We start from the raw sequence: 14,908 nt of genomic DNA, 5'->3' as shown, positions 1-14,908 counted from the left end.
AAACTTCACCTCTAATGTTGCCTTTAAAAACCCTCCGCTGGGCTTCCCTGGTGGTGCAGTGGTTGAGGGTCCGCCTGCCGATGCAGGGGACATGGGTTCGTGCCCTGGTCCAGGAGGATACCACATGCCGCAGATCGGCTGGGCCCGTGAGCCATGGCCGCTGGGCCTGCGTGTCCGGAGCCTGTGGTCTGCAGCGGGAGAGGCCAGAGCAGTGAGAGGCCTGCGTACCGCAAAGAAAAAAAAAAAAAGAAAAAAAACCCTTCCCTGAAAGCCATCAGGGAGTTCAGGTCTTTTGAACATGAGCTGCCCTTTCTCATTTGGCCCTGCAATAAACACTTTACTTTCCTTCACTACAACCCAGTGTCAGTAGATTGGCTTTGCTGCAAGTCAGGCAAGCAGACCCAAGTTCAGTTCAGTAACCAAAGCACAAGCAACAAAAGTAAAAATCAACAAGTGAAGCTAAATTAAAAAGCTTCTTTATGACAAAAGAAATAATCAACAAAATATAAAAGCAAGCTATGGAATGGGAGAAAATATTCACAAACCATCTGTCTGATAATGGGCTAATATCCAAAATACATGAGCAATTCATAAAACTCAATAGCAAAAAAAAAAAAAGAAAACCAATATGACTAAAAAATAAACAGAGGATCTGAATAGACATAGGCCATTATAAATGGCCAACAACATGAAAATGTGCTCAACATCACTAATCATCAGGGAAATGCAAATCAAAACCACAATGAGATATCACCTCACACCTGTTAGAATGGCTATTACTAAAAATACCAGAGAAAACAAAGTGTTGGCAAGGATGTGGAGAAAAGGGATCCCTTGTGCGATGTTGGTGGGAATGGAAATTGGTGTAGCCCCTATGGAAAACAGTATGGAGGGTCCTCAAAATGTTAAAAATAGAATTTCCATATGATCCAGCAATCCTACTTCTGAGTATATATCCAAATGAAATGAAATCACTATCTTAAAGAGATATCTGCACCCCCATGTTCATTTAAACATTATTCACAATAGCCGACATGGATGGATGAATGGATAAAGAAAATGTACACACACACACACACACACACACACACTGGAATATTATTCAGACATAAAAAGAAGGAAATCCTGCCTTTTGTGACAACATGGATTGACCTTGAGGGCTGTATGATAAGTGAAATAAGTCAGACAGAGGATGGCATACACCACATGAGTCACTTATATGTAGAATCTTAAAAAGCTGAACTCATAGAAACAGAGAGTGGAAGGGTGGTTGCCAGAGTATGGGGGAAATGGGGAGATATTGGTCAAAGGTATATTGGAAGTACAAACTTCCAATTATAAGATGAATAAGTTCTGGGGATGTAATGTACAGCATGTTGACAATAATTGACAATACTGTACTGTACACTTGAAAGTTGTTAAGAGAATGAATCTTAAATGTTATCTCCTCAGCTCCCCCAGATGGCAATACTGTGAGGGGATAAAAGTGTTAACTAACCTTATTGTGGAAAATATTTTGCCATATATTTGTGTATAAAATCATCAAGTTCTACACCTTAAACTTACATATGTATTGGCTTGCCCAAAATGTTCGTTCAGGTTTTTCATAACATCTTAAGGAAAAACCCAAATGAACTTTTTGGCCAACCCAATATATGTCAATAATATCGCAATACAGATGGGAAAAAAAAGACAATCCAATTTAAAATTCAATAAAGAACTTGAATAGATATTTCTCCAGAGAAGATATACAAATGGCCAATAATCACATGAAAAACATCCTTAACATTACTAATTAGGGAAATGCAAATCAAAACCACAAGGAGCTACCAACTCACACCCATTAGGATGGCTATTATTAAAAAAAAAAAAACACAGAAAATAACAAGTATCTGCAAAGATGTGGAGAAATTGCTGGTGGGAATGTAAACTGGTGCTGCCACTGTGAAAAAAAAAGTGATGGTTCCTCAAAAAACGAAACATAGAATTACCATATGATCAACAATTCCACTTCTAGGTCTATACCAGAAAGAAGTGATAGCTGAAACTTGAACAGATATTTGTACACTAATGTTTATAGCAGCATTATTCACAATAATAAAAGGTAGAAACAACCCAAAAGTCCATCAGTGGATGAATGGATAAAGAAATGTGGTACATACATACACTGCAATATTATTCAGTCCTAAAATGGAATGAAATTTTTATAAAGGCTATTATACAACATAGGTGAACCTTGAAACCCTTATCCTAAGTGAAATAAACCAGACACAGAAGGGCAAATATTGAACGATTCCATTTATATGAGTTACATAGAAGAGTCTAATTCACAGGGAAAGAAAGTAGAATCCAGGTAGAAACTAGAATACAGCAGCTAGGAGGAGGAATGAGCAGTTATCACTTTATGGGTACAGAGTTTCTATTTGAGGTGATGAAAATATTTTGGAAGTAGGTAGAGATGATGGTATACAACTATGTAATGTACGTAATGACACCGAACTGTACACTTAAAACCTGTTAAATTGAAAATTCTATGTTATGCGTATTTTGCCACAATTGAAAAAAAGAAAAAGAAACTCTGTTCAGTTGGTTTTTAGGATGGACGTTTTAAAATACAGATAAATGTAAAAGAACAAGAAACCGTCTAGCCATAGCCATAGCCACTTCATCTGATAGTACCCCTCACACTAGTTTGTTTGAGATTGGGGAGGACATCTCGCTGCAGGGGAACTGACCTGAGTCCCAGACTGCCTCTTGCCATGCTCATCCTTGGAGCCATTGGCCGTCCTCCCTGGTCAGCCATCTGCTCCAAATTGTGGCCCCTGAAGCATGTTCTTCTCCAAGTTGACAGTCCCAGTCCTGCCAGCCTTCCTCAGTGGTGTGGGGTTCCACCCCCTCACCTCCCAGTCCCTTCAGATGTGGGCCCCACATGGAACTGGGTTCTCGGGCTGCAAACCTGGAGCTTTGCACACCCACTCATGCAGCTGGCCAGATCAGCATCATAGGCTGTTGTTAAATTTGTGCTCACAGTTAAGTGAAATCCTCTGGGTCTGTCGGAAAGCAAGGGGTGTGGCCAGGGGGCCTGAGATCCTCCAGTCAATCAAGTCACCTGGGAGCCCAGGTCAAGAAAACCCTAAGAGCCCATGCCAGGAAAGAAGAGGGTTATAGCCACAGCCTGAAAATGCAGATGAGAAAACTAAGTCAGTGTATTACAAAAATAACATAAAGTAAGTTTATATTAAAACAGTTTAAAGAAAAAATCTTTCAGTAATATCTAAACTGGGAAATCTTGGTGTGAAAGGTCTTTCCAGGGGTCCTTGGAGAAGACCAGATTCCATGTCTTGGGGAAAAAAATTATATATATGTGTGTGTGTATTATATAGTTTATTTATATATATAAATATATTTTATTTATAATATATAATTATATATAGTTTGTTTATTACATATAAATATATGTTATATGTAATACACAAACTATGTATATGTTATATATATGATATATATGTTATATATGTTATGTGTATGTGTATATATATATATATATATATATATATATATAGTTTTTTTTTTTGCGGTACGCGGGGCTCTCACTGTTGCGGCATCTCCCGTTGTGGAGCACAGGCTCCGGACACGCAGGCCCAGCGGCCATGGCTCACGGGCCCAGCCGCTCTGCGGCATGTGGGATCTTCCTGGACCGAGGCATGAACCCGTGTCCCCTGCATTGGCAGGCGGACTCTCAACCACTGCGCCACCAGGGAAGCCCTATAGTTTGTTTTTGTTTGGGGTTTTTATACCCCAAAATAAGGATGTTTTTAAACTGTCTAACAGGAGGAAGTAGATGGCTTAGAATAGTTTTCACTGACAATAGGGTGACAAGCTGAGCATTGACTAGACCAATTATCACTCAATGGAACATGTTAAGGGAAAATTTGTCCTTGTAATGCTGTAATGCGGAAGAAGGGAGACCATAATAGGAGAGGCTAATCTTTGTTAACTTAAACTGGTGAGGACTGTGGAGTCTAGGGGATCCTACACTTGATTCAGGGTTATGTGGCATGAGGCACAGATCCAACTATGTTTCTATGTAATAGGGGGGAAATTGATTCTGGGAACTCTGAAGGCCAGAAACTGCCAGGAAAGGTCAGGACTATACCATCAACATGGGGGGAGGGAGGACATCTGGCCTAACAGTGAGTCAGTCACTGGCTAGAAAGACGATTCAACTCCAAGAAATGCAAGAAGGGGGCCTCACCCAAAGGTGGTGGGTGATCCTTGCTGAAGGAGGGGCCTGCGGTGGAGCTGCTCTTGACTGCGGTGACTGGGGTGGGATGATCTCAAGGTGACTGATGATAAAGAAGGCTGCTGATTTATGACAAAGCCAGCCCAGACCAAGGAAGAACGTCTGTATCCAGGGGATTTTTTTTTGGAAATGGGAACAGGGAGGGAGCCCATCAGGCTCAAAGAAAGGAGTGGCCTTCGTCATCCACGGAGCCCTGACCTCTTTTGGGCCTCAGCCCAAGCCTGGACTGCAAGACTCCTTCCTTCTTCCTCCCAGCGCTCTCTGCCTGTACTCTCCCCCCTCACCCCACTCCACCCCGCCCCACCAGCCCTGCCTGTGCTCCGCCCCTCACCCATGCTCCTGGCACTTCTCTCCGAGCCATCCCGGAGTTGCTTACTCCATACTTTATTCCTGCTCCCAGCGTGCAGACCCTCCTTCCTCAGCTCAGCGGGGAGAGAGTCCCACAACACTTCTGCCCCTCCCGCAAGACTGCGGCAGGCCACAGCACCGGCAGACGCCACACTGTGAGTACCTGTGAGGGGAGCACCTCGTTCCTTCCCATTAGTCATATAATCAGGCCCAAGAAAGGCACTCTGTAAGGAAGGCTCTTGAAGACTCTGTCCCGCATCTCGAGATTGGCCTGCTCCTTCTTCCAAACCCGCTCCGAATCCTGGGGAGGGCTCGTGACTCGGCCCTTCCGACAGGGTTGGCTAACTGTGCCCCGGCGCTGCGTGCTGTGGAGGCTAGGGGCACCCACACCTGCGCGCTCTCAGGAGTTCGGACCGCGGCGGGGAAATACGGTCGGGGGCAAGGGGAGACGACTGGGCGGCTGTCAGTCTGGGGAGCCCAAGAGGCTGGGCCTGAGGGATGCAGAACCACAGCCCTGCGGGGGAGGGCAGAGACGCACGGAGGCAGATACCGGAATAAACACGAACAAAGCGAGACCGAGCGAGGTCCGGGCGGCGGCCCTGCCAGAGCGGTCCCCACCCGGCCCCGCGCGCCGCCTCGCCCACTACAGCGCGGGTGCGCCTACGCGCCCGACAGGCTCTCTGCCGGGCCCCGCCCCGCCGCGGCGCGATTGCCCTCCGGCTGCTAAACCCTTGCGGGCCCGCCTCCTGCCGCGGCCTCCCAGCCACTCCTGCGGCGAAGGGAGGGAGCCGGCCCTCGGCCTCCCAGGGTCCGGCGGGCGCGCGCTGCGCCGGGAGCTGACCGTGGTGCTGAGCGCTCAGCTCGGGATCGGGCGCGGCTCCCGGACCTGCCAAGGCCGCGTCCTGCGACGCTCCAGGCCCCAGCGGTAAGTCGCCAAAGCCCCGAGGATGTAGGCGTGGAGCGGAGGAGGGCAGCGATTTGGAAATTTTTGTGCGTTTTTCGCGCAATGGGCGGGCTGAGAGGAGGAACCAGTGTCTGCACTCTGTCCACTCCGTGATGCGGGGTCTGGGAGCGATGACACAGACCTGAAAAGGTCTGGGCTACGGAAGGGGGGAACCTTGTCCCCTCGGATGCGGGTACTGGGAAGGGACGAGTAAGACTGGAGACCCATCTTTTCTCCACTGGGCAGGCCAGGAATGCCCAGAGACTCCCTTAGAAAAAGTAGACCAGGACCTTCGCTCCCCAAAGGTCCCTTTGTCTCCCCAACGTGGGGGCTGGGTGAATTGGTGATGTTCTAAACACTGCAGATTCTATTTCTGCTTCATTCCCCACCCCACAGCCATCCCAGAACATAGAGGCTGTCCCTCCCCGAAGTGGCCTTCACTCCATCACCCTGAAGGTTTTGGCTTAGACAAGGCAGCCTCTTACAGAGATAAACTACTGCCCTATACATAGCCTGTCCACCCCAATGTCCAGGATGTCCCTGGGCGGGGCTTCCCTCATAGGTTCCTACTCTGTTATCACCATTCACCCCTTTGTGTTTCATGTTTGTGATTTTCCTGGATATTGGGGGTGGGGCAGGAGAAGGCAGGGTAAATACCAAAGCTATTAGTCAAAATTTTTATATTTCCAAACTGTTTCTGTTGCACGTGTGTAGCTCCAAGGTTTTTATTTTACTCCATGAAATACCTGGTCATTTTCATGTTCAAAAAGGAAAGAAAAACATAAAATTACCTTACCAAAAGGAAAAGAAAATTCTAGGCAGTTGAGCTAAAGTTAGTCATAATGTAGAAAAGCAGCAAATGGAATTACTTCATTTGCTCAATTTGCAGTAAGTTCGTATGCATGCACACGCTCTGTGTAAGATGCTGAGATGTAAGCTTTCACACGTGGGAAGTCTTTGCCACCACTTTCTTTCCCCTGGACCTTCCTCTGGCTCCTAACCTGCCCTCTTGTGTCCACGCTTACTCCTATTTTACTTTCTCACCCACACCTGGAGTGACCTGTTAAAACTGAAAATTGGCCTTCCTGGCTGGCAAATGATGGGGGAGTCTCTCTCAGGCTCCACAAAGAAGGTGTCTAGCCACAGGGTTACAAGGCAGATTGTGCATTTTTGCAACTGAGAACCTGGACACATGGCCTTTGCCCTCAGGAAATGAGAATGCCAGCACCTGGCTGTCCAGATAAATCCCACTGTGCCCCTGAGAATTATCATGAAAGATGGCCGCTCAGCTTGACTCCAGTTGGGCAGTGGGTCTTCTGACCTCTCAGGGAGTTCTCACCCGTGTCACATATGGACCCCACATTTCCAAAGAGTCAGGATCTGGTAAAATGTTTTAACATGGAAACTGAATGGACTGAACACACACTGAATTTCACCTGATTGCTCCAGTATTTTGCAAGTTTCTGGTTCATTGTTCTGGGCCTTAGTGCTTATTGTCCTAACAACGTGCAAAGTGTTAAATAGACTCAGGAAATAGGGTTGGCAATGTTAGTGACATTTGGTCCCAACACCTATAGCAATGACAGCTATTTTGAAAGACCATTTTCCAACTCTAGAGTGTGGTGAAATTTCCAATTGCTCATGATTTTAAATCAGTAACTATTCCAAGAATTTGATTTTAAATCAGTAACTATTACAAGAATTAAGAAACTAGAAGTTTTATTTATAGAGATCAGTATCAAATAAACCATCTTATATTCTGTAGTTACAAAATTCTGCACACAGTGAAATAATCTTTATCATGCCTGGTTGAAGTTATTTCCCAAAGGACAGTAATAAAAATATTTTTCTAAAACATGGAAAAAAATAAATGCAACAGAAATCTCATAATGAATATCTCCAAAATTTCTTGCCATAGAAATTATACTACCTTCCGTTACAATTTTTCTAAGTTTGTGAGCTATACTTTTGCTTTTAATCTTCATTTTCATTATGCTTTCCAAAATTTCTCACAAAACCACATTTATTATTCAATGTTTAGATTTCCCACGAAGAGGAGATTGAGCTGTTAGTTCATAGAATGTCTATCAGTTAAGAGCACATGTTTAGTATCAGACAGGCTTGGGTTCAAATCCTAGGTCTGTTACTTACCACCTGTGTGACCTGGGCCAATCGATTGACTTTTCTGCACCTTAATTTCTCCTTTATCAAATGGGGGTTACAGTAGTATGTCCCTTATAAGGTTATGGGCCAAGCACTCTGCCTGGTTAGGTAGAGGGAACAAAGACTCAGATACAGGTCTTCCCACTCCAGAGCCCAGAAAATAACCGCTATGCTGTGTGTACCCAAACCCACCAGAGCTAGGCTACAAAAGGTTGTGGGGAGTGGAAATGGGGTCTGCAGGTACAGGGTGGGGAAGACTTGGGCACATGCCACCTGGCAGGAGGCAGAAAGGCAGCTTGAGGGACTGACCCACTGTCCAGGATGCTGCCACCAAGAGCTGGACTGCAGCCATATCCAAGCCTGGGCTCTGCAGCCTTCCCTGACACGGTGCCTGCTCCTTCTACTGTCTTCTGGCCAAAGGCCCCAGGTGTTCGTCTGCAGGGGAGGCAGCATTGCCCACAGGTGGGAGTGGGGTGGAGGCCATGACACTTGCCCTGGGAGCCTCTGCAGTGCCCACTTTGCCAGCCCTTTTCATCCTCTTTGGCTTTAACATTGCCACCTGGGCCTGGAGACAGCCCTTCCGCCCGCCTCCAGGACCCCATGTTGAAGCATTTCCGAGATTCTCCGGAGGGGACCGGGAGGCCTCTTTGGCAGTGGGCGTGAAAGGCATGCAGGCCAATAAAGCCACTTGCCCGCACACCTGCTCTATTCCTCCCTCACAGACTGTGGACTGAGGGAGAGTGAATCCAGATGCTCCCTATGGAGCACTCCTTATGGAGAGCCCAAGAAACCAGCCAGAGGACCAACTGGCAGGTCCCTCACTGCCAAGGAGAGGCGGAGACAATGAGGCAGATGGAGCCTGGGAGCGGGGTACCTGTGAGGAACAGCACACCAGGGCGGGGGGGCATCTCAGGGGGTGCTCTTCAGCACTGCCTTCTTTTTCTTCTTCTTTTTTTTTTTTTCAGTTATGTTTTATTTGGTGGGAATTTTTAGGACTTCAAGCCCAGGAGGCAGCATCTCAAGTAACCCTGAGACAACTGCTCAGAAGAGGCAAGGGGGGGAATCAGGTTATATAGAAGTTTTGCAACAAAGGGCAGGTAGTCTGAACGTCAAAATATTATTGTTAATTAAAGAAAACCTGCTATCCCAGGTTAAGGAATTTAGCACTTTTCTGTGTATGGGAAGATGCAAGATTCTGGGCTCACTAAAATCATTCCTTTGATATGCACCTCAGCTACCTGGGGCCAGCATCCTGTGTTTTCACATCCTGAGTTTCCTGAGGGCTGATCGTGGGAGTGGCTGCAGTCTGATGGCTGCTAGATGGCAGGTATTCTTTCCTTCCTGAGTTTCCTCAGGGCTCACTGGCTCACATTGGAGGGCTGCAATCGCTGATGACTGTGACATCCTTTGTTTACTGATATAGCATTGCCCTCTTTTTTTTTTTTTTTTTTTTTTCTTTTTGCGGTTCCCGGTCCTTTCGTTGCGGGGCTCCGGACACGCAGGCCCAGCGGCCATGGCTCATGGGCCCAGCCGCTCTGCGGCATGTGGGATCTTCCTGGACCGAGGCATGAACCCGTGTCCCCTGCATCGGCAGGCGGACTCTCAACCACTGCACCACCAGGGAAGCCCCTGCCTTCTTTTGATGTGGTCTTGTGAGTCTCCAAACTCACCCCAAAGGCAATGGTTTAAAACTAGACCCTTGCTCCTCTCCCCCAAACCAGCTCTTAACACAGGTACCTTCCTTGCCTTTGCTCACATCTCATCCTCTCCACTTTCTGGACTTTTCCCACTCCTATGGTCCCCCTCATGGCATGAATCCCAGCCTCAGTGTTTATGACTTCTGGCCTACTTGTCTTTCTTTATTTAGTTGCTAAATCCTCGTGTTTCTTCCTTTGAAAGACCCTATGACTTTACCCCTCTTTTTCATGCTTAGAACTGCAGTTTCCATCTAGACCTTATCTCCATATACCGATTCCATTTTAGCTTCCTCTTGTGAGTCCTCTCTGTTCAGAGCCTCTCTCCTGATTTAGTCCATCCTCCACTCAGACAGCAGATAAATGGTCTCAGACCATCAACTTCATTATGCCACTACTTCCACCCACTCCCTCAGAAGACTTCCATAGCTCTTCCCTGACTGGGGGTAAGGCCAAACTCCCCAGCTGTGCAAGGATGATCAAGTTGTTAACACCCTTACCACCTTCCCACTCCCGAACCCAGGACAGACATCAATAAGCGATTCCAGCACTCTTTCCCATTGAACTCAGACTGGGCATCAGAGCCTTTCTCTGGATGGCACTCCAGGTAGCAATGTTTATCAGTTAGGACGTCCACAAAAGACGACCCTGCCTGCTCTTCCAGCTCATGGTGTGCTGTGTGTGGCCCGTCTGCCTGTTCCTGGTCTCCTGCTTGTCTCCTCCCTTTCGCCTTCTGCCACATTGCTCTCTCCTCCGTGCGCAAGCTCTCGTGCACCATGAGATGCTTGGCTGTGCCTTGCCTGATGGCCTCTGTGTAGACTGAGTCTTCCCTCCTCAAACAGATGCAGCAGTCCTGGAGGGCATGCATGTGTCTTCCCTCCCCCCATACCCACATGGCCCACTGCGCCCAGCCCAGGAAGTAGGCTTGGGTTTCCCTGTCTCTTGCATGAAGGAAGCAACTTATTTATTGAGTCCTCTGCTTCATCCACTCAGAAGGGCCATGATACTCCTCCTAAGGATATGGTGCTGTGGGTAGAGTGCCGGGCCTGGACATGGAAGTCTAACTTGTCCAGATAAGCTCTGAAAGGATGCTCAAGGGAGTCGCAAGATCACGACTACAGGAGTACCAGACCCCAGTATGCTCTCATTTTGTCTCCTGTTGTCTGCCTTTAAGCACATGACTTAACTTCTCTGGGTATTGGGTATCAGTTATCTACAAAGGCTGGAGCAGCAAGCCTGTGGATGTGGCAGTTCCCATCTCCCTCTCCTCTTGCCTCCACGGAGGATCCAAGCTCAGATGTCAGAGCTCAGCTCCCATGCCCATGTGGGCAGTGGGTGGGTGGGGGGTGGGGGGGGGAGGCAAACACATGTCTTCTAGAACCACAGGCCTCCATCTTGGATACCGAGTGCCTCCTTCTTTCCTCCACAGCAGCAGGGACACTGCAGCATGGAGCTGAAGAGAGGAAAGACATTCATCAAATCTAGCCTGCAGATTGACCATGAGAAACCCCCAGATCCAGCAGCCACTGCCTTGGCCACGGAGGATGCAGTCTCACCAGGAGGGCAGCAGCGACCCCACAGTGAGAGGGGCCCCCAGGTCAGTCCCAGCACCCAAGGATATGACAGGTGCTCCGACAAGGGGGCCCAGCCAGACGCCAATGGGGGGCCTGCAGCTCTCTGTGGGACCACCTTCAAACTGGTGCAGAAGAGCAAGACTCAAGACGCTGTGCCCAGGGCTGACAGGGCAGCCGCAGCTACAGGGCAGCTGGTGGGCAGCGCAAGCTTCCCAGGGCCCCCCAGGAGCCAGCGCATGATTGACTACCGCCACTTTGTGCCCCAGATGCCCTTTGTACCAGCTGTGGCCAAGAGCATCCCAAGGAAGAGAATTTCCCTGAAACGACCCAAGAAATGTTTTCGGAATCTATTCCACATCCGCAGAAACAAAACTGAGAATTTGGCCTCGCTGGCAACGAAGGGGAAGAGCTTGTCCTCCCCTGAAGGCCCATCAGAGGCTGGAGGGCAGCAAGGCACAGCTTGCTTCCCCTTGGGCGAGGGGCTGGGACTGGACAGCCTGTGCCAGGACCTGTCTGACAGTGAGTTCCTACCCGACTCCTCCTTTGACCTTTGCAGGGCCCTGTGTGAGGATGTGGCCTCACTCAAGAGCTTTGACTCACTCACCGGCTGCGGGGAGATCTTTGCAGACGAGAGCTCAGTGCCCTCCCTGGAGCTGCATGAGGGCCTGGAGAGCCCTGCCCGGGCATCCCAGGCCCCTGACTGCATGGCTTCCAGGGGCCCCTTCCAGGGCAGCGTAGAGCAGCTGGCATCGCCTGCCCAGAACGAGATGTCTGACTTTGACAAGTTCTGGGACCGTGTGAATCACTCGGTGAGGCAGCAACAGCGCGCCCTGCTAGGTCCGTGGCTGGGGGGCCCCCAGGGGTCAGACACAGACAAGCCCAGGCCAGATGCAGCTGGGCTTGCTGAGCTCCCCCTGTGCCCATGCAGGGACCCCCACGGCGGCTCCAAAGCCAGCTCCATAGACACGGGCACGCCCAAGAGCGAGCGGCCAGAGTCTGTGTCCACGAGCGACGAGGGCTACTACGACTCCTTCTCACCAGGCCTCGAGGAGGACAAGAAGGAGGCCCCGAGCCCAGGCACACCCGCAGCCGCCTTCCCCAGGGACAGCTACAGCGGAGACGCCCTCTACGAGCTCTTCTACGACCCCACCGAGGGCCCTGGGAGCCCGAGCCTGGACGACGACCTGTGCGTGTCTGAGAGTCTGTCGGGGCCGGCCCTGGGAGCCCCGCTGTCCATGTGCAGCTTCCACGTGGGGGCAGAAGAGAACCTGGCCGCCGCTCCAGGCCCAGACCTGCTCAGCCAGAGCTTCCTGCAGAGCTCCTGGAGGGGCAAGGAGTGCCTGCTGAAGCTCTGCGACACCGAGCTTGCCATCACCATGGGCATTATCAACTGGCTCCGCCGGAGCCCAGAGCTCCGTGTCCCGCCTGCCTCGGCCCCCAGGGAGCCTGCAACGCCCCCGGGAGGACTGGTGGAGAAACCAGGAGCTGGCTCTGAGAAGGTGTGCCTAGGTCCAGTGAAGCTGGAGGGCGGGGGGACCCGGGCCTTAGATGCGGGGAGGACCTCCGTGAGCTCAGCACCCAGCAGGCGGGAGCTGTGGGCATGTTCGGGCCCCAAGGGCCCGCTTGCTGGAGTGAGTGAGGTCGTAGCGGGGACCAAGCAGGGGACCAGCTCTCCATCCAGGGACCCCCCTCTGGAGTGTGTGCAGGTCTCTGGGGAAGAAGGGACACAAGGCCACCCTGAAGGCTCGTTCTCCTCTGTGGGGTCTGCAGCCCCCATGGCAACCAACACATCCAGCAAAAACAAGGTCCCAAACCCCTCTGCCTGGCCTGGCTCCCAGGAGCCCAGTTTTCCTGGGAACCTGGGGTGTTTCCAAGGTCCCTGGAGGCCAGGTCTCGGGGGGAGCACCGTGGATTTAGAGCTCACTCTGACAGGCTGTGTGGCCCAGGTGGCAGCCCTACAGATCCACCCAGACTGTCAGCCCCCCAGGCAGAACACAGGTAGCGGGCTCTGCGGGCAGCCTCAGGCCAGGGGCCCTGACGTTCTGCAACAGAAACAGCCTAACAGCTTCCCTAGCATGGCTGCCCTATGTGGCCTGCCCTCCCTGGCCAGCCCACTCCACAGCCCACAGGACCAGAGGTGCCCAGGCCGCATTCTGGACCTGAGCCAGATCAGGGTGGAGCCCGCCAGGCTGGATGCCCAGGCCCATGCCTCTGTGGAGGACCAGCCTCTGCAGCTCAGCTCGAGGGCTATAGAGCAGGCTGCACACAGGAGCCAGCTGGACTCATAGCCCCCTCAGTCCTGCTGCCTGGGATCACCTGCCAGGAATTCTGGCCCCCACTTCCAACAGCCAGTGGGAGGGGGCCCACTCTGCAAGTGCCCCAGAAAGCCGCTGCAGCTTCTTGGACCATGAGGGCATCCTCTGCAACCAGCAGGAAGTGGGACCTCCCAGGCCAGCACGGCTGAGACCCACCTTTGGAACGGTCTTGTGTCTTTGTGGTCACACTCAGGAGAGCCTAAGACCCAAATCTCCACCCTTTGTCCCCGATGTGAGGACTGTATTGGGGGGGAGGGGGTGGCAGGACTCAGTGGGGTGGGGCATTTTAACATGGAGGCATCCACAGCTGAACCCACCAGCTCAGCCAGAATAGGTCCCGGGCAGCCCAAGGCCAAGGACAATCGCAAAGCTTCTAGCGCTCTCAAAATGTGCCTCACCGACTTTCCCACCAAAAAATGAAGCGTCTAAACCCAGATGTGAAGTAGCCACATTTGGCCACTCCTCATACAGCATGTCAGAGAGAGGAGCTCGGGTTTGAAACTGATGGGATGGAAATGGTACATATTATAAAGGGTACATATTGTGCTGATAACTCTGCACAAGGGTTGAGAGTAATAAATGTGAGTGGGGGGTCTGAGGCTCAGGGGTAGGCGCTTGAGACAGGGGTAGGGGGCTGCAGATGAGCTTGGGAGCGCCCACTTGCCCCACCCCAGCCTGCTCTCCACCCCCAGGATGAGCAGCCACAGCCTTCGGGACACTGAAGGGCTTCTCTGAGGGAATCAGAAGCAGAACCAGCCATCTCAGCAAGAGCCTTGAACCAGCAGATGCCATGCATTCCTGTGCAACCTTGCCAGGGCTGGCCAGACCCTGCAGACTCTGGCCTATGGGTGTTCTCTGTCACAAAGCATCCCATCCAAACAATGACTTCCCCCAGCTTGCATTCTCTAACCGAGCTACAGGTGGCAAGATACTCTTGGGGAAGAAGCTGACTGATTCTCCACACTGCCATTCTTGCCCTCCATGCTGCCAAGCATTCTAGCCTCCCGCTTCAGGAAGGCTCACCTTTGAATGAGGCTGTATCCCCCAACCCCTCGAAAGCCACAACATGTGCACAGCTCCAAACATTCAGAATCACAGAGGGAAAGGTGGCTCGCACCTCAGGAAGGGCAGGTGTCTGTTTGGCCAGCCTCAGGGCAGCAGGCCAGCAGCCAGCCCCTTGCCAGGGTTCCCTACGATTAGATCCTGCCTCAGCTGCCCTGTTGTGGTGAGGTGCCAGACGGGGGTGGGGGGTGCGTGGGGGGGGAGTATGCCACAGGCAGCTATGAAGCTTTTTCTAGAAGAGAGGCCAGCCTAGAAAGGGGGCAGGCCCAGTGATGAGGGAGGAATTCCAGATGGAGGGATGCAGTTTGGCAAGCTGACCACAGGCTGGGGCCTCTCCTGATTGTCTGAGGCTTTGTTTCAGGCTAGAACACGCTCCACGGCCCTCATTAACAACTGCTTCCTGGGGCCCACTGTGTGGAGGATGCATGCAGCACATGGGAGGTTCAAAAGGGCATGACAGGGCTCCTGACCAGGCCCATCGAGACAGGACACAAGGAAGGTCAGGG

The 14,908-nt window shown here is 51.0% G+C and overlaps 1 protein-coding gene across 1 annotated transcript; it reads left to right on the top strand.

Annotated features, from left to right (window-relative positions):
* Positions 1–10,898: 10,898 nt before the first annotated feature.
* Positions 10,899–13,313, top strand: AMER3 (APC membrane recruitment protein 3; the record flags this gene model as incomplete). Its single annotated transcript, XM_082657964.1, has 1 exon — positions 10,899–13,313. The coding sequence occupies one exon, from the start codon at positions 10,899–10,901 to the stop codon at positions 13,311–13,313; it is 2,415 nt and encodes an 804-aa protein (XP_082514090.1).
* Between the last annotated feature and the right edge of the window lie 1,595 nt (positions 13,314–14,908).

This window comes from Grampus griseus, assembly GCF_964374135.1.
Source record: "Grampus griseus genome assembly, chromosome: 7".
Classification (NCBI taxonomy): Eukaryota; Metazoa; Chordata; class Mammalia; order Artiodactyla; family Delphinidae; genus Grampus; species Grampus griseus.
This window is presented reverse-complemented; position numbering and strand designations above follow the sequence as displayed.